The 18,830-nt window shown below is 33.6% G+C and overlaps 1 protein-coding gene across 3 annotated transcripts in view; it reads right to left on the bottom strand.

Moving 5' to 3' along the window:
- Positions 1-5,728: 5,728 nt before the first annotated feature.
- LOC150093059 (very long chain fatty acid elongase 1-like) overlaps positions 5,729-18,830 on the bottom strand; it is a 54,742-nt gene continuing 41,640 nt past the window's right edge. For all 3 annotated transcript variants that reach the window (XM_090413394.1, XM_090413393.1, XM_090413395.1), the window contains 3 exons: positions 18,647-18,752; positions 16,662-16,798; positions 5,729-10,804 (listed from right to left, as the gene is read on the bottom strand). In XM_090413394.1, the coding sequence (XP_090269520.1) occupies positions 10,493-10,804; positions 16,662-16,798; positions 18,647-18,752 (555 nt within the window). In that variant the 3' untranslated portion in view covers positions 5,729-10,492. The remainder of the gene's footprint in view (positions 10,805-16,661; positions 16,799-18,646; positions 18,753-18,830) is intronic.

Raw genomic sequence — 18,830 nt, 5'->3', positions numbered from 1 at the left:
CTTTATTACAAATTCTAAGCAGAATAAATATTCTTAAATATGGAATACACATCAACGACACATTAATTTGTTCATTTAAGTTTACAAATGTACATTTATTTGATTAAAATATTATTTACAAGTATATTAATAATGAAAAAATTAAAATCTTTACCTAGAAATATTTCTCATGATTTGTCTCTCCTGTTATTATCCCGAAGAAAGAAAAATTCCAAAGGGTTTTCAGTTCGCTCATTTTTTTTTAATTTGCGGGATAGATACACAAAACAGTACAGTATAGCACAACACACACACACACAAGACGATTTGCAGCCTGAAAGAACGAATTGCAGCAAATAAACTGAAAATGTATTTGATTCTTGTTCCTTATAGGTTTCTGTCCATTTCCTTAAAATTGCAACATTTGCACTGTGGTTCATGGTGATGTTTTCCCACGGTAGTGGATGTTCTCTACTTAGTAACGTCATCTGGGCTGAGTTTATTCATTTATGTGTCCATAGGAATTAATATCTTAAAAAATTTCATTACTTTTTTTCTAATTAAATGTTAACTTTATTGCAAATTCTAACCAGAATAACTTAACAAAAAAAGTGTGAATTCACTGTGACTTCAAAAATAGACGCTTTTTTCTTTAGAACTGCCATATTTATCTTTTGCGTTAGTAAGTGTTGACTAAACGCTAAAAGAAATGAGGATTGGAAGTAAAGTAAAGTCACTGCTATCATCTTCTGTTAATTTCACACTGTAGTGTGACAGATCGCATTACGACTTGGTCATTTGCACTCGTACATTTTTTTTCGCATTCATAACTAAACAGAAATTAAGACTAAACTTAACAAGTGTCTGAAAGTAGGGTTACCATATTTCTTGAAAACAATATACGACATCAATGTCGACCATAAGAAAAAAAAATTGTAAAGAAAAATAAAATGTTTACCTTCAAATAAATATTTATTCGTTTTAATGGCACCTGAAGTAGAGATATGGAATTAACAAATTCTGAGGATGCATCAACATCTGGCCACTGAAGCTCAAACTCCTGACTTCATCGTATTCATGAAAACTTCTCTGTAGCTTTGAGCCTGCTTTCCCACATTTCTTAATAAGAGATACATTTCTCATAAAAATTCAAAATATGCTTTTCAAAATCTACTTTTTATGTCTCTTTCATTGATATACAGAAACTGCTTTTGCTTATGAAACTGTGGGGACGAACTTGTTGCCCCTTCTTACTATTAATTTTACCTTTTATTCCTTGTGCTTCAACGCTACTTCTGTAGCTGAAATTTTAATTTTCTTTTTCCAAAATGTCATATTTTCTTTAGCATTAGTAAGTTTAACTAAAGGAAATGAGACAAACAAGGGTTTGGACTCTGCATTAGCATTTTATTATTAGAAACTTCTTTTGCCAGTACAAATAAATAGTTATTTATTGTTGTTTCAAATGAATATTAGCTCTGTAGTATACTTTGTTTATTTCTCTGTCACAAAGTCCAAACATTTAAAACTTTAGACTATAGTGTTATGTTTATGTGAGTATAAAAGTTAATGGTTAATGGTTAAAAGCTAATCATGACTCATATCGTATCTTTTGATATGCACGGTCCTTCTGTAATGAACAGATGTTTCCAATTATCCTTTTACATATATAACTCAAACGATGTCAACGGTAGCATTTGACATTTTTCTAAAATAATTATTTACAGGATATCAGTTTTCCCCACTTCCCGGCATTAATTTCACGGTAGTCATATTTTTTTACATTTACGTTTTCTTGTATTATGACGTAATATGATCTGTGTTAATGATTCTGCTTAAAGATTTCTTTGTCACCGATTTTTACACCTATGGTCTTCCTATAGTGTCATTTCTTGATCTTAAAAGTTCATTCCTTTTTCCTAAAGAAATGTTAACTTTTTTTTTACAATAATTAAACAGAATTGCATTAAGGTATAAAGTTATGGATTTATGTATCAACTTCTAAACAGAATAACTGAGTAAACATTTCACTGTGGAAAACGAAACAACCACACACATCTTTGTTCATTTAAGTTTACAAATGCATATTTTATTTTGCTGAAATATTATTTACAAGTATATTCACAGAGAAAAATTTGTACATGTAATTACCTAGAAGTATTTCACAAGATATTTAGTTTACACTCTTAACATTTTCCAATGAGTTCAATAAAGAAAACGTTCGTTACTCACTGTTTCTTGATTACATTACATCAAAATAGCTGGTCACGTAAAAGAGTCTTAAGATAGGACACCATAAAAAGCACAGCCTCATACACCTCATAAGGAGTTAGCCTGGATATGACACCATGCCTCCTTAAACTTTCCATGCTTTCTTTTGTAACCATATATACACAAGCAGTCTTCGTATAATGTTCGTAAATATCCCAAAATAAAGAATCGTTTTCGAATTGAATAAGGAATTTACTGTAAAATTTTGGAACCTGTATTTCATAAACTTATTCCTCTGTAATTTTCACAATCATCTCTGTCTTCTTTCTTAAATATTGATATAATCTTAGTTTTTAATCAATCTGATGAAACCTCACATTTACTCCTGTAGTTTTTATTAATTTTAAGAATCTGTGATGTAATATTCTCTGCCATATTTCTAAAGCTCTGTATTGATGTCATATAATCCGATTAATTTTCTATTTTTTTATACTTCTATTACTTCCTTTAGTTCTACTTTTATTGGTTCTGTATCAGTGCTGATTTCTTCAGTATTATTTTCTGCTGTTAAATTAAATCTGGGTCATACGATAAATTCTTATAATATTCTATCCATTGATTCTCTTGTATTATGTTTCTCTGTGTGCTGTATCTTTTTCTTTAGTGTTTAATTTCCTTAATATTTTGTAGGCCGTCTTGCCTTCTTCATTTTTTTAATAAATCTGTTCCCAAGAATCTTGGTTTTCCAGACTATGGTTTTAACTATATTTCTTTTGTTTCCTTTGCATGTTTTTGAAGGAGTGATTTGTATGCCATTTGTTTTTCTTTATTGCATTTTCTCATCTGTGTTCCAGATTTTTAATGCTTGTCTTTTTAATATTTTATTTTTTATTTTACCAAGTATTTCAGAGGATTTTTATGGATTATCTTTATTACTCGCAAACTATATTCAATATATATTTTTGTCACCTTTATGTTTTATTACTAAGGCATGGCACAAAAAAACCAAAACAAAAACAGTACTTAACTTCGACACCGCCTTCAGTACATGCGCTATGAGATATGCCGTTCGAATTCATGCACATTAATGGAAGAACACGTGTAGAATCTACACCATTACACTGAGGTGTAGCAATGGGAAAAAAAGACGTTTATTGGTGAGCATTATTTTCGTTCGCAGAACAAATATCCCAAACCTATGACATGTTTGTGAGCAGTTTGTTTATCGTTTCCGCAAGAATCTCCCAAGCAATCATTATTGCTTTAATCTAGAGGCTCTTACAGATGTCCCAACTCTTGTTCTCCAAGATGACAGAGAACCTTCTCATGCGCTACAAAACCTGTCTTGAAATACAAGGCGAGTTTCTATTTTTATTCTTATGGCTATTTAGCCTATTTTTGTTTAGGAGTATCCCTTTTTTTATAATATCATTGGCTTTTTACTCAAATTTCAGGGCAGTACTGGTGTTTTATATGGACAGATATATGAAACATACATAGGAAGAAAATATTATACAGGGAAAAAAATGTACAGGAATAAAAACCGGACGTAGCATTGTAGGATGTTTGTCATCCCGGCATATGGCGTTATATATTCAGCAATGAATTTATTTTTATGCAAGTTTCTATTATATTTGTATTACTATTATTGACACTTTCATGGTGTCTGTAGACTCATCGCAGGAGGTTTGTTAGCATTCCGAATACCAATGAAAGGCAGAGGTTACGTCGAGTACTTATAAGAAAGCTAGATTGCGGATACAAACAGGAAAAAAATGTGTTTTTTTTTTTTTTTTTTTTTACTTGGCTCTTTCAAGGTCGAGTTGTTGATTTCTTGTTTTAAGATATTTGCGAGCTACAGTGTGAAGTAAGCTTTGTTTTTGTGATCCAAACGAATGTGACAAATTATTTTCTCGCGATTTTCTTGGCATATTTGTTGAATAAATATTATAATTTATGAGATAAAAGATCAGATATAACCAGTTTTTTTTTTTTTTTTTTTTTGGGGGGGGGGGTATGTGAAAATGGGGAAATCCTTTCTGAAAAGAAATATTTCATTTGCTCATAAGAAGCGAATTTTTCATCCACCGAGTAGAAGCAGTAATCAGGAAATTAAGTGAAGCGTTAAAAATCATTAATATCATCTCACTTGGAATTATTACGGTACCCAGGCCTCTACAACACATTGAAAGAAAGTGGCTAAAGGAAGGATGGGAATTAGAAAAGAAAGCATAGAGTGGTTATGGTCCGAATTACTAATAGAGATCATATCTGCTTTATACCTTTAATTAAATATTTAATTGATCTTTATTTTTTATCTTTATATCTTTAATTGATTAATTAGAGAAATTAGATATTTAATTAGATATCTAAGCCAGCTTGAGTTGTAAACGTTGATGTCTATGAAGAACATAATCTCACTGTTTGAGCTGTAGAAAATTAAAGTGCAGAGATAAACAGTAAAAGAGATGAGCCATTGTCAGAACTGGGTGAACTACAAATACAACCAAATGCAACAGAAGAGTCGAAGACGGTTATTGTGAATTAGAACTATCAAAAAAGAAAGGATTACATTTTGAAGATCTGTGACATAGGATGTAAGAATTCAAATGGCTGATAAGCGAAGTGTTCTTAAAAATAACAGGTGGGATTTATATGAATTTGCCTCCGTAGCGACGTCCGTTTTACGATGCCCATTGAATAGGCCTGGGTTTGAATTTAGGTTGAGTTGTGAAGAACTTTTATCAGAGAAGCTCACTCGTTTGAAAGATGTGAGACTGACCACTGGGTCAGGAAACAGCAGCATTAATTTGGTTATTTTTCGAATGGGTAGTGTATTTTCGGGTTTTTTGACTATTGAAATAAGTTAAAAAGAATCTAAAGTACTCTTCCAAGGAATAAACAGCAAACGCATCCATCTAGAAGACCCACACTAAAGGTTTGAGAGCAACTAAGTGCCACCCCTCATAAACATTTAGTTTGGCTTATATTAGCAAAGTGGATATTAGATCCATCATTATTTCAAAGCCGAATGTATAAACTATGAAAGTTGCGTAAGTTGACCAGAGATCATGCCGGAATGTATTCCTCTGTATCCCTGAGTTGTCTTAGTATGGACTACTTAAAAGACATGGGCGCTGCCCAAGCGTACATATATTCACCTTTTATTAGTCCATTTTTGATACTGAAGGCTGGATTGAAGCCTTTTGGCTTTTTATTTTAGTAATTTAGTGTGGCTATTACTAAACATTTAGCCGGTAATTAGTTAAAGCTAGATGGATACAAAGCAAGCAGCAGCAGCAGCAGAATTATTCGCTAGCTTCGAGAAGCTTAATGAATGTTCCTAAAGTATTTTTCTAATGGCATGGTTGCTTATCGAACCGTTTCAACTTGAAATAGGGGGGACAGAATGAACATTGCGTGTTTGACATATATATATATTAAAACAATAGTAAAACATTAAAATTGGTGTAACTGTATAAAACACAAAACTCTCTAGTCAATAAGAAGTCAAATATTTTAAAATAATAACTCAGTAGAACAGGTTAATAATTTTAATATTCTTGATTGTAAAATAAATTACATTTGATGAGTCAGATCTAAAACATAAAATGAATACATTTTCCATTATTATTCGCATGATTAATGATATTTTTAATTTGGCTTTAATACACAAAAATTGCAAGATTAAAAATATTAAATGTTTTAGCTAAACCTGTTTATATTATATGAAAGAAACACATGGACAATAAAAAGACACGTAAAGAACAACACGATACCTTTTAACTTGAATACGTAAGAAGAGTGTGGAAAAACTCTATTATTCGGATTACTGTCAGAGACCTCCAGGGATTGAATGAATTGACAAATTGTTCCACTAGTTTACTTCTCTCTCTCTCTCTCTCTCTCTCTCTCTCTCTCTGCACAATCACACTTAAAACGAAACAAGCAAAATGGCACAAGGATATATTTATTTTTAAAGTGCTAAACTTTTAAATTTCTAACTCAGGTGGTTGGGCCTTATTCCTTAGGATAAAATATAATGGACCAGTTCTTTTCAAGATTTTCTCAACAATTTTGCTACCATAACAAAACAGTATGCAGTCTTTAAAATCTAATGACGGAAAGAGAAAGAGAATGCATCCACAAAGCAGTGACCGAACTAAGTAAAAGTATGTTATGCAGCTCAGACGTGCAGAAGAATTACGTATTGGAGAATTTGAAAGAAAAAAAATCTTAGATTTTAAATTATATCAATTTTGATGATGTGATTACATTGTGGTCATAACCAAAACAGTAACTCACAATGTAATTATGTTAAAGAAATATTAAACGTGAAAGTTGCGCTTTTAATACGATATTCCATTAAAATAAGCGAATGGAATATCGAATCTACTATATGTGGGAATTGTGCATCAAAATAAACGATCATACCGACTATTACTTCTTACAGTTTATACTTCGTTCCTTCCCAAAAATAATTACGCTTCCCCTCCTAGGAGGCCGTGACGCATAGTTTAATGCCACTGACCTATGACATCCTTTCCGAGATGTATATAAGTCTATCACATCATATCCCTCTTTCTCCTGTTTACTAGTGTCTGCAGCCAACATACTCTCAATCTGTCCTCGCAATCTAGATTCCATAATCCCAATGTCTTCTTTTTTCCACAGCTTCTTTATCCCTTTGGAACCCAGGATATCAGATTTGCGCACCGTAGTCTAGGTTCGGTCAAATCTAGGCCTTGCAAAAGAGACAAAATGACTTCCTAATCCTTACTTGTCAATGTTCGTTTAAAGATTTATCTGAGTTGTATTCGCAATGTGACTTTTAGACTTCCGACTTATCCACCATAATTCCAAGATACACAGCCTCCTTAGTTTCTTGTAGCATAAACCCGCCAATATAATATACCATTGGAAATCTCCTCACGCCAAAGTAAACAACTTTACGCTTACTAACATTGAATTGATAAACATGATCTTTTGCCCATCCTTTCAGCTTATTGAAATCATTTTGTAAGTGCTGGATATCAGCGATATCCCTGGTTGCCCTGTCTATCTTTTCATCATCAGCGAACAATTGAACATCTTCTGTCAGATCCTTCCCAAATAACAATGGTCCAAATAATGATCCCTGGAGTACACCACTGGTCACCTTAAATCTGGATTCATATACCCTCCCATATATCACTGTGCTGTCTGATACTTGTCCGTCAGCCATACACTAATCCAGATCAAATATTGTTAATATTTTAATTCCTAATTCTGCAGTTTATGGATAAATTTTTTATATGTATCCTATCGAATGCCTTAGCAAAGTCTAACAGTATCATATCATGGAGTATCCACTACCTTTATGTAACTCAATAATCATAACATTATCATATAATAACAGCAGAGTGCTTAGACTTGACCTTCCTTTAGTATAGCCATGATGTTACTTGCAAAGTATAGTTTATTTGCTAATATATTGCTGTATTGGAGTTCTTACCAACTTATTGGTAAGAACTCTTATTAACTGAATGATTGCGTCTGCTTCTGCACGCGTTACCATTTCATTCAGCAAAGAGTTTCCTTGCATATTTATTCTTTCGTTTACTCGGCGAATAATGATAAAATTGTTTTAGGTTGCATTTAGCCTGCCCAACCAATTTCTTTTTAAACTCCCATTTAGATTTCCTTATGATAATCGTAAGTTTTCTTGTATTTCACTTTGCAAAACACCTCTCACAGCCTTCCTTCGACATCATCATCATCTTCTTCTTGTGGATCTCTTGCTTAAGAGTGCATATATATTTTACTTCCACGCTGCTTGCTTCTTGCATTCTAGGGACACACTCAGATATTGCCTCACTTAAGAATATTTTCAAAGTTTCCCGTGTATTACATCTTTTCAGGGCTTCCGATGAATGATATCATGCGCTAACTGACACCATAGGAGTAAAGACAGTTATATCCTAAGTTTGTCATTTTCATCTTTGTAGTGCAGCATGTAACCCATCCTATCTGGAGCATCTCTACAGCAACCAATTTCCAGACGGTGTGGTATGATTAGTGTCACCAACTGGTGGCAAAACAGTCACTTTATTACCAGAGATACCTTCTAAAGCTATGATCAAATCTAATACTCTTTGACCTCGTTTCCTTCTTTCATATGCTGCTTGAGAAAGTTGTCTCGCAGTAGTTCGTTAATTTCTCCTTCATTCTTGTCATGAGATTTCTATTCTACCCAATGTCTGGAGAATTTAACGAACTGTTGAAGTAACATTATGAAGGCATCCATAATATTACTCGCGTAATTCCATCCTGGTAATTTGGTGATGCAGTTTATCTTCGCCAACAATTGAGCCATCAACCCCCCCCCCCCCCATATATTTCGTCCTGTTAACTTTTTCTTCACACCAGATAGCCTCGAACTCAATGCTACATTGGACATTATTACTATTATTTCATGTCTGAAATAATAGTAACAATACATAATAACTACATAGAAGTCTACTTTAACTGGGAATTACTAGGTAGTATTCCTACTAGTATCATTAGTAGGAATACTACCACTATCATTAACAGTATTCCCTTCCTGTTCTAACATTTTTGATCCTAAAATACCATACCTTATATATTCGACCCCGGTTACTCCATCAGACTTTGATGGCTAGGGTTTCACTAATGCCAATAATCTTAGGACAATAGCATATTCAAAAATATATTCACCAAGGCAACAAACTCTATCTCTCTGTTTCTGATACTTTACCATTTGTATATAGGCATAACAAACTACCTCCTGGCTATTTCATTTACTTATAACTATAATCTGCTTACCAAGGTCGAGCGACTTTCTATTTCCGTCCACTGATACGCTCAAAATTCTGCAACTCAGTGTACATTTACACCTCTTCACCGGTTTTGTAATCATGCACAACGCCATTCATATCATTGTCACGTTTGCATACCACAGTTGAATACACATTGTGTGTGTGCAAACCGTTTCTTCCACGATGATCTAGTTTCGCCTGACTCTTTACATTAGGTCTGTATCCAATAATTAATTTCTCCAGATTCATGATGGCAGATCCATTCAAGTGCAGGCCATCCCTCGTATACAAATGTTTTTTTTTCATCAAACTCACTCCTCACACATCCAAAAATTCTTCTCCTACACAGTTTTCGCATTGATTTATTTGCTATCACAGCCCTTCTTCTTAAGTCAGCGCTGTCGTAACTCGGTAATAACTTGAATGAGAAAAGAAAAGAAACAGAAATTATACAACTACATTCAAATAAACTTCAAATACAATGGCCAATTACAGAAATAAATATAAATACATTTAACATGTGAATAGGATATTATTCGGATTCGGATAGGCTGCCAAACATACTGGTCTCTTCTGCATCCTCCAAACAAGTTTTATGACTTATCCAAATGAATAACATTTATTTTAAAACATATGTTCTATTCTATACAATTTTTTTCAGTCACAAACAGTAGAGATAACATCCCATAAATATTAAAGAAAATGTACCTTTAATATGTAGATTTTATTATGGTTTGGAAGGAAAACTTGATAATACATGAAAATATTAATATAATATTTTAAATGTATTAAATATGAATGACATTAAAATGATTACATAGTTAATATAAAAGTATAAATGAAGAAACATCAGAGTATTCAAAATAATGATGACATATTACGTGGTTGATATTCATTGCTTGTAAAATAAGTCTTAAACATCTCTCTGGAAAACCTTAAAGAGTTGAAAGGATTTTAAAAATAGGTGTAATGGTAATTCTCCCATGAACTTTGAACCGCTTGAAAAAAAGACATTACATCTCAGTAGTCACTTCAGTGTGTACTGTACACCTTCCAGATAGTAAATTAAGGGTATACTGGAGAGTTTATCTTCGGCTTGCACACGCATGCGATTATTGTAAAGGTACTCATTCTCTTGACTTCACCTGTTAAAGCAGTTCCACGCTGTCTTCGTGGTAAAGTCACTCGAAGTTCTTGATGTCACCCACCACCATCATTCGATTTAAGCCTACACCGCATACATTAGCACTTTTTTCATGGTAGTAAATTTACTTTTCCTTCTGAATTGAGGTCTGAGCATATGCAAGTACCTTAAATGAATGATTTCCTTTAGCATACAAAGGTTAAACGGCTAAAATACTTCTCGCGTGTAATACTTGTGGTCAGTGAGTACAGTCCAATCATCCTTTTTTACTCCAAAAGGAATGAAGACTGCATGGATTGAAATACTCAATTTAATCCCTATGGTTACAAACAGTACATTATTAATTACTAAGTAACACCCTCTTGTGCAATGCTGTACCATTCCCGAGAACACTCGTGGATTCTGAAAATGACTTTTTCCGTAAAAATTGTTTGCTGTCGTGTTTTTCATTCTCCAACTTTCCAATACACGTCGAATAGATTTCTTTAAACGATTTAGATTTACGGATGTAAGCTTGGATGTAAAAGTTGATGAAGAGTATTAAAAAGAGACCACTGGAAAATACGTGGATGATGCAGATAACGGCAGGATAGTCACATTCTTGGAACAGCAAAATCTGCAGGTAAAAAAGAGATATACCACTCAGCTGTACCTGAAACGAAACATAAAAATACGTTGCTACTCCGTCAAATATTATACACAATAAAAATAGTATAAAATGCTAATTATAAAATCTTTTATGAAACATAAATGTATATGCAATCATAATCAGGATTCAATAACATAAATTGATTAATTCAAAGATCTGCGCTCTTGTGTTATTGTAATAATTCTTTCTATGATTACTCGCTGGTATTTTATCATATTTCATATTTATTGCAAACTATGAAGCATGTCTACTGCTTGGAAAGAAGTCAATGGACACCCTCATGGGCAAGGTTCATCGTGCCATGTAACGAGTCGCATGTTTGTAGCCAGTATAAATTGGAGGAATGTGATGCTCTCAGCTCACTGTAACTGGGTGATATGGTTGCAAGAGGGGTACTGACGGAGTTTGAAAGAAGCATTGTGATAGAATGCCATTCTTCAGGACTATCTTAGGCAAACTGTTGACAAATTGGGCCATCGTCAACTATGAGTGATACAATTTTGAGATGGAAGTGCAGGGAATCAACTGCAAGTGCTACCTGCAGTGAACGACCCGCGATGCACCCACTGAGTGTGACCATACGATGTCTTGGAGGATATTTAAAAACCACTATTGATCGACTGGAACACGAATCTGCACAAAAACATTCACAACAGAGGCTCATAACATGAGTTTCCATGGTAGGCCAGCAAAATGCAAATCCCACGTTACCTGAACCAACATGTAGTGTCATCTTCAGTAGTGCAAAGAGAATGTACAGTGGGACGTTGAAGCTTGGGAAGCTGAGTTATCGAACGACAAATCACGCTACACCATTTGCTGAACAGATAGACGGGTGTGGGTGTGGTGGATGCTCGGTGATCCATCTCTTACTAGAGAGCATAACCCCAACTATAACTTTCGGAGGTGGCGATGTGATGGTAACCATAATAAACATCTTTGGAATGAAATGGAGTGTCGGGGAAGGTCAAGGGAGTCACTACAGTCCAGGACCTCATTACATCTGCCTACAGGAACAATGGTCCAAAATTCCAATTGATCGCAATCGTGCGCTTGTAGAATATCCCTTAGGATTGTTGCATTGTTGTATTCAAAGCAGAGGTCTCCATCCTATTAAGGTGAGTGCAATGTCTGTTTGTTCCTCAGAATATGGTGTTCGTTCTTTCCAAGAAATGTATTTGAGAGAGATTATGTAAGAGAAATTATGAGTTGTCTAAATTTTGATCAGAGAACCTCAGGTTTTTTTTTTAATTTATTTTCTTTATTGGGCAACCTTGCGTTCGTCAATATATACACTCAGGTCTATCAATTTAATATTAAACGTCAAAGCAAGAACTAGGGGTCATCACAAATATACAGAGATTAAAAAAAATTCCTTCATTATGCATAAAACATGAAAGGGAATATCAATCGCAAGCCTATGCTTGCAAAACAATTATTCTTTAGATCTGCGGGTTGCGATAGCAAATGTAGTACTATGGTTCCTTTCTTTAGCATTTCTTTAGGATCTGACTTAATGGTATCATATAAAAATGCATTTGTTGAAGACACCAGTAATACGACTTTTTTCCGACAGAGTAGTTACGACAATTGGGACTATAATTAGAAACCTTCTCCTGATCATAATCATCACGAACCATGGGCTCACTGCCCGTTGGTGCCCGATGCTTCCTTCATTATCTTCTTCCACCTTTCTTTATCCAGTGCACAGTGTCGCAGTTTCTGTACACCCATTCCACACTAGTCTTTTATATCGTCTATCCATTCTCTGTATGGTCTACCTCTTCTGTTGAAACCATCCAAAATACCAAACATAAATGTCTTTATCTTCCGTTCCTCACTCATTCTATAGATGTGTCCAAATAATTGCAGCTTCCGTTTTATAATCTTCTGCATTAGATTCTCTTTTGGTTGTATCTTCCGACAGGGCTCTTCATTTGTGATTTTCTGTACCCATCCTATTCTTAGAATCTTTCTGTAACAAGTTCTTTGAAATGCCAAAATTCTTTTTCTTAATTCCTTATTTATTACCCACGTTTCAGATGCATACAATACACCGTTAAAGATGCATGTTTCCAGTACTCTCAGTTTTGTTTGCGAGCTGATCACTTTACTTTTCCAGATGTTATCCATGACCTTCAGATTTGTTCTTCCCTTTGCAATCCTGGTCTTTATTTCTTTTTTACAGTTCAAATCATACGTCATTTTACTTCCTAAATATGTGAATTGTTCTACACTTTCTATATCAGTTCCATCCACTTTTATCTTTTGTTTCATGTTCTTCTCACCAAATACCATTGTCTTTGTTTTTTCCAACTTCATAACAAGTCCTAATCTCTTCCCTTCCTCATTTAACAGTTTCAATGTTTTTGTGGTTCTCTTTCGTCTTCTTCGATAATAACAATGTCATCTGCAAATCTCAGATTGTTAATTCTCATTCCGTGTACAGATATTCCTTTTGCATCTTCCTTCAGTTTATCCATTGCTCTTTCTAAATGTGATGAAAATGCTTTGTGATATTGGATCTCCCTGTCTAGTACCTCCTTGTTTTAAACCATTTCCCAAAATCACCTTAAATAGGTGATGATTTGGGGAAATGGTTTAAAACAAGCAACTGCATTCTGATAAACATATTTTAAGATAACTATTAATTTTTTTTTAAATCAATTTTATAGGATTCCAGAACTGCTAATGTCACTTTCTGGTCAATACTGTCAAATGCTTTCTGAAAATCAGCAAATCAAGTATATATGTTTTTAATTTTTTCCTAGCTTTCTCTGCTATTAACCTCATTGTTCAAAATCTGTTGAATTGTAGTTCTATCCTTCTTAAATCCTGCTTGAACCATCCTTCCTTAACCTTCTCCTGCTAAACGATATTTTAGGAAAACTACAATTTCTTATACATAATTTTTTTTTCATCCAAAAAAGATTTGGAGGCTTTCTTGAGCGAAAAAAAAATCATCGTATTATTTACAATGTACAAACGGAATTTTGTACGTAAAAAGTTACGTACAAAATATTGTACGTAAAATTTTGTACGTAAAAAGTTACGTACAAAATTGCTGTATATATACAAACTGAATATATACAGCAATGTGTTCTTTACTAAGTCATACTGCACTACAGGTTTAAACCTTTTGTGAATGTACTTCGCATAAAAAATATACATTCAAAAATATCGCCTAATTCTTCTTAAATCGAGCACCTAAGCTGACGTCTTCCCACATCTTAAGCAGAATAGCGGTGTGCTTGGAACGCATAACTTGACGCTAGAGTAGCGCAGAGCAAACTCTGTGTGTTGCAAGTGTTCTATAGATAAGTCTTTTATTTCAGTGGATATTAGTAATTTCAGTAATTATTTTTTGGTTATATCTTACTAATTTTAGACTGTAAAGTTGAGTGTATGAAATTTAATACGAGATATTGTTTTAGAAAGTGTTTTAATACATGGCACCGATGCTAAAGGAAAATCGCGTCCGAATTTAACATGGGAAATATTGGACGATGTAGTGTAATGTATGCGTTGCCATGAGTGAACAGGTTGTACGAAAGTGTGAATCGAAAGAGTATTTGTCCTAAATTGATTGTGTGCTAAATTTGGAGGCTAGTCAATTGTGGGGACGTTCATGTCCAAGAAGTGCGAGTCGTGTAGAAAACAGGAAAATGAATGGACGAACGTTAACGATTGTAAGGAAAGATAGCGAAAGTGGGCTGGCGAATGCGGAAGTAGCGTGAAAGAACTGGCTGATGAATGACGGTAAAGAGGGAAACGGCACATTTACGTTGCGTCCTTCACAGGAGAAAAACGGGGACTTGAGTGACTGGAGAAATAATTGTCGTGTGGTAGAGCAGGTAGGTGAATGAAAGTAAATGTGAATCCGGAAAGCATGAAAGTGTGAGAAACTGCAAATGAGGATACGATATTATATGGAGATTAGTTGATATATTTAATGAGGAAGTGAAAGAGATGATTGTTACAGTATGAACATATGACTTGAAAAGGGGAGAAATATGCGATGATAGCAGATATGAGTTGGGGCAAAAATTAAAAATGAAGAGTAAGAAAGTAAAAATTGTGAGTCTGTTGCTCTGTATGATAGGAAAGAGTTGGGAAGAAATGCTATGATTGCTGAGTCCGTGCAGGAGAATTCATTGATGTATGGAGTGAATTTGATGGAAGAAAGTGTTGTTTAGTGAGAGTTTGGACATGCAAATTCAGGGAAACTAGAGATATTAGGGAGAATGCCCTCAAGCATGTATCTTGAAGTAAAAATGATACAGTTGAAGGGATAGAATGTAAAAGGTATTGTATTTTCACGGAGGATAGAGGGAACAGGGCAAAAGATGAGTATTGTTGATAATAGCTGCAGAATAACAACCAACAAAATTATAAGTTAAAGAGGAATTTAGATTTGAGGGATATAGTTCATTTGATGCTGTGAGATAGAGGTCAATAGGATAAAATATGTTGTCGGGTGCTGCTATAGACCATCGACAGATTAGCACAATGAGTGCAAACCAAACAATTATTATGGGAATCTTTAACTATGGACATTGGTTGGAAGGAGGAAAGGGGACGTGGCAAGATGGAAGAGTAATTTATACACTTGGTAAAGGATAATTACATAAAACAACATGTTACAGAGGAAACAAACAGTATGAGAGTGTTGGATCTCATAATACGAGCATCAGAAGATATATCTATAATTAAGGTAGACGAGTGACTAAGTTGGCCATTTGGAATGCTCCCTATGAGGTTAGATTGAAGGTTTGTGAGTAAAGTTTAGTTTATAGCGGAAAAGAGGGGACATGATAGAAACTTTTAAGATATTAAAGGGAATTTATAAAATTTATGCAAAGGAAATTTTTCAGTATCTAAGAGTGTGGTTAGTAGGGGTGTGCAGACCAGATTTTTAGCATGGAGAGTGTGAACGAGCGGAATGGATTGTCAAAATTAGTTTTGAATTCCCTGACAGTGAAAGAGTTTAAGGACAGGTATGATGTGATTTATGTGTATAATAGTTAGTTTGGTTCTGTCATGATGAGTCTCTGGACATGGAAATGCCATATAATAATAATAATAATGCGAAACGCTTAAAGCGTAACCATTAGGTTCGGTCCAATATATTACCAGCATTCGGTCTGCAGAATAGCAATTTAGAAGCTATGTTCTTGAAAAGAAGTAATACCGAATCTGTCCATGATATTGCACATTGCATTCCATTAAGTCCAAGCATAGTGTTGGACCACAGACTCAAGTATATTATTCCAGGCGATTCACATCTGCTATAGTAATTTCTTAATTAAAATTTTTCCTTAGGTAGTAGAAAACACCTTACACTTACATGTCAATTAATCTATCATTTTAGCTCATCTGGATGTAACATCATTATTTACAAATGTACAAGTAGGATGAGCCTTTCCCCATATATAAATCATGTCCGCCAGATAGAGCATAATACTTTGTCTTCATTCATCTTACTTTTAAATAGCGAGAGAATATTTATAAACAGCAGAATATGCAGAATGTTTGCCCTATTATCTTCACCCATTGCAAATATCTGAGTGGAGAAATTTGAAAAAGCATCTAAATCTTGTTTTCTCAATCTGTTCTGACAATTACATATAGAAGAATTCTATGAACGGTATTTTTATAGCTTGAAAGAATGAATAAACATTAATTTTTTCTACTTTAAATCGAACCAAACACTACGGTGTGTTATAGAGCGATTTTGTTTAACTCTTAAGCCTGAGAAACCTTGTAGTAATATCCATGACATTAGGTGTGCAAACCAAAGACATTACAGATTAAGTTTATTCAACAACCAGTGTATATATAGCATATCAAGTGATCCTACCATTTGAATTTTGGTGAGATGTTTCTTCCACCAGAGGTGCTTTTGCATATGTGGTCCTAAAGCAGCCAGTGCGTAGTAAAGGTACATCAGGGTATGTACAAAGTTATTCAAAATGGGAGCGATGACACTGCTTCCAGCTGAAAGAATACAAAAAAAATTGAATTTAATTTTTTCATTATCGTACTATTTACACTGAATGTACGCTACTTACATTGGTTATATACTTCTGAAAGTTATATTCTTTCAGTTGATAAATGTATCCAATATAATATTTCTGTGATGTAGAAGAACTTGTATGGTTTCTATAACTCAATAAAGAATATGTGACCACAGGATGAAGACCGAATAAATAAGGAGGGGCAAATGTGATTTTGAATCGCATCTGCCCCTCCTTAAATAAAATATCAAAAACAGTCTTAAAATTCCCATATATTCAAAACTTATGAAACGTTATCAAAAGCGTCTTCAAATATCCAAATAACAAACTGTCTTCATCACTACTAATAAACTATAACTTGGTGGTGACATCGTTTAAATTGGATCCACCATCTGTTGTTTAAAATCACGCCAAATTGTACATTAAACTGCGATAATAATATTCCTTTGCTGTAATACTCACATCCAACAGTAAACATAAAATACAAAGAAAAGGATAAAAACATCCAAGATGGGTTTTTTTTTTTCAGTTTTCCAATGCATATTTTTCGCATATCACTTTTTAGATAAAGCATAAAAAACAAACGAAAAATAAATTATCCAAATCGGTTGAACGATATGACTTTCAACAGTGTCTGCATTTTGCTTTCTTCTCCTTCCTGTACAACCCAGGATTCCACTTTGATTCAGCTATGTAGAAATCATCAGTGTTGAAAAAGAAATAAAATATTTGACCTGTAGGGAGATTTCATCTAAAGAGGAAGCTATTCAGAGGAAAGCTAACAGACTAATATTCTTACAGCAATATGCGTATATGATTCAGAGCGTCATGGTCTAATTATATTAAGGTTCTAGTAAAAATATCTTGAACAAGAAATTTAAAAAAATAATAAATTAAAATTAAAAAAATTAAATTTGGAACTTGTGAGGAACTAATTCTCAAATAGAAACGATGCACTTCAATTATCCCTCGTATGGAAAATAGTTCTTAAAATAATTTTGCATTTATGCAAAGTCTCTCACTATTCCTAATTGTAAAAAAGGCTTCTGTCCTAATTAAATAACCGACAATGATTTTTCTAAAGATGGCGCCACTTCCAATAAAGTGGCGCCATCTTCAGTAATTATCAGCAAATGTCATTTGTGCTTTAAATGCATTTTATATAAAATAAAAGCAAAAAATAATAATAATAATAACTAATTTTATACTATTTGACATTCGTAAAATCTTAAAATATTTTTCTATTAATAACTATCAAAACTGATTCAGTTCTCTCATTAAATAAACATCAAACAATGATTTACTTTTAATTTTTAAACGGTTAATCAGTAGTCTTTAAACAAGGTGGGAGTATCGGCAGTAATTATCGCTTCAATATCGGTAAAAGTATTTCATCATATTAATAATAAAATATTTTCTGTTAACAACAGTAACAAAAAGAACTCGGCTTTTCGAATTAAGTAGACAACAAAGATTTTTCTTTTATTATAAAAGTTGATCATATATCTCAAATGAAGTGGCGCCATCTGTAGGAATTATCGATATATTTTAAAGATTCCAGTACAATTCCTGGAAGAATAAATAGAAAAATAACACAAACAATTATGAAATTTTACACTACATGATTTAATCCAAAATCCTGTTCTAAAGACCTCACAAAGAGCCTTTTTTAAGCAGCTTTCCTATTGACGCTTCATTAATACTTTAAATAAAACATGGGCTGGTTTATAAAATAGAATTTCGACAACCACTACTATGGCACCATCTCTGTTAAGTCATTAGTCGTAAAAATAAGAGAAAAGAAGAAAAAAACTATACGTAAACCTACCTGGAACATACTTGACGGTGGCCCACGTGATTAGAAATGTCAGGATATGATGAATCACATGGAGGTTTGTGATATGAGTGAACTTTTTCCTTAGAACAAAGAAGCCCTAGGGGTTAAAGAAATGAGTATTAAGTAAAAATAGCTTGTTTACTTGTAAAAATAGTTTGTTTAGTTGCTTAATCGG

Source organism: Typopeltis vanoorti, chromosome 24, assembly GCF_054136105.1.
Source record: "Typopeltis vanoorti isolate ZY-2024b chromosome 24, IOZ_Tvanoo_1.0, whole genome shotgun sequence".
Taxonomy (NCBI): Eukaryota; Metazoa; Arthropoda; class Arachnida; order Uropygi; family Thelyphonidae; genus Typopeltis; species Typopeltis vanoorti.
This window is presented reverse-complemented; position numbering and strand designations above follow the sequence as displayed.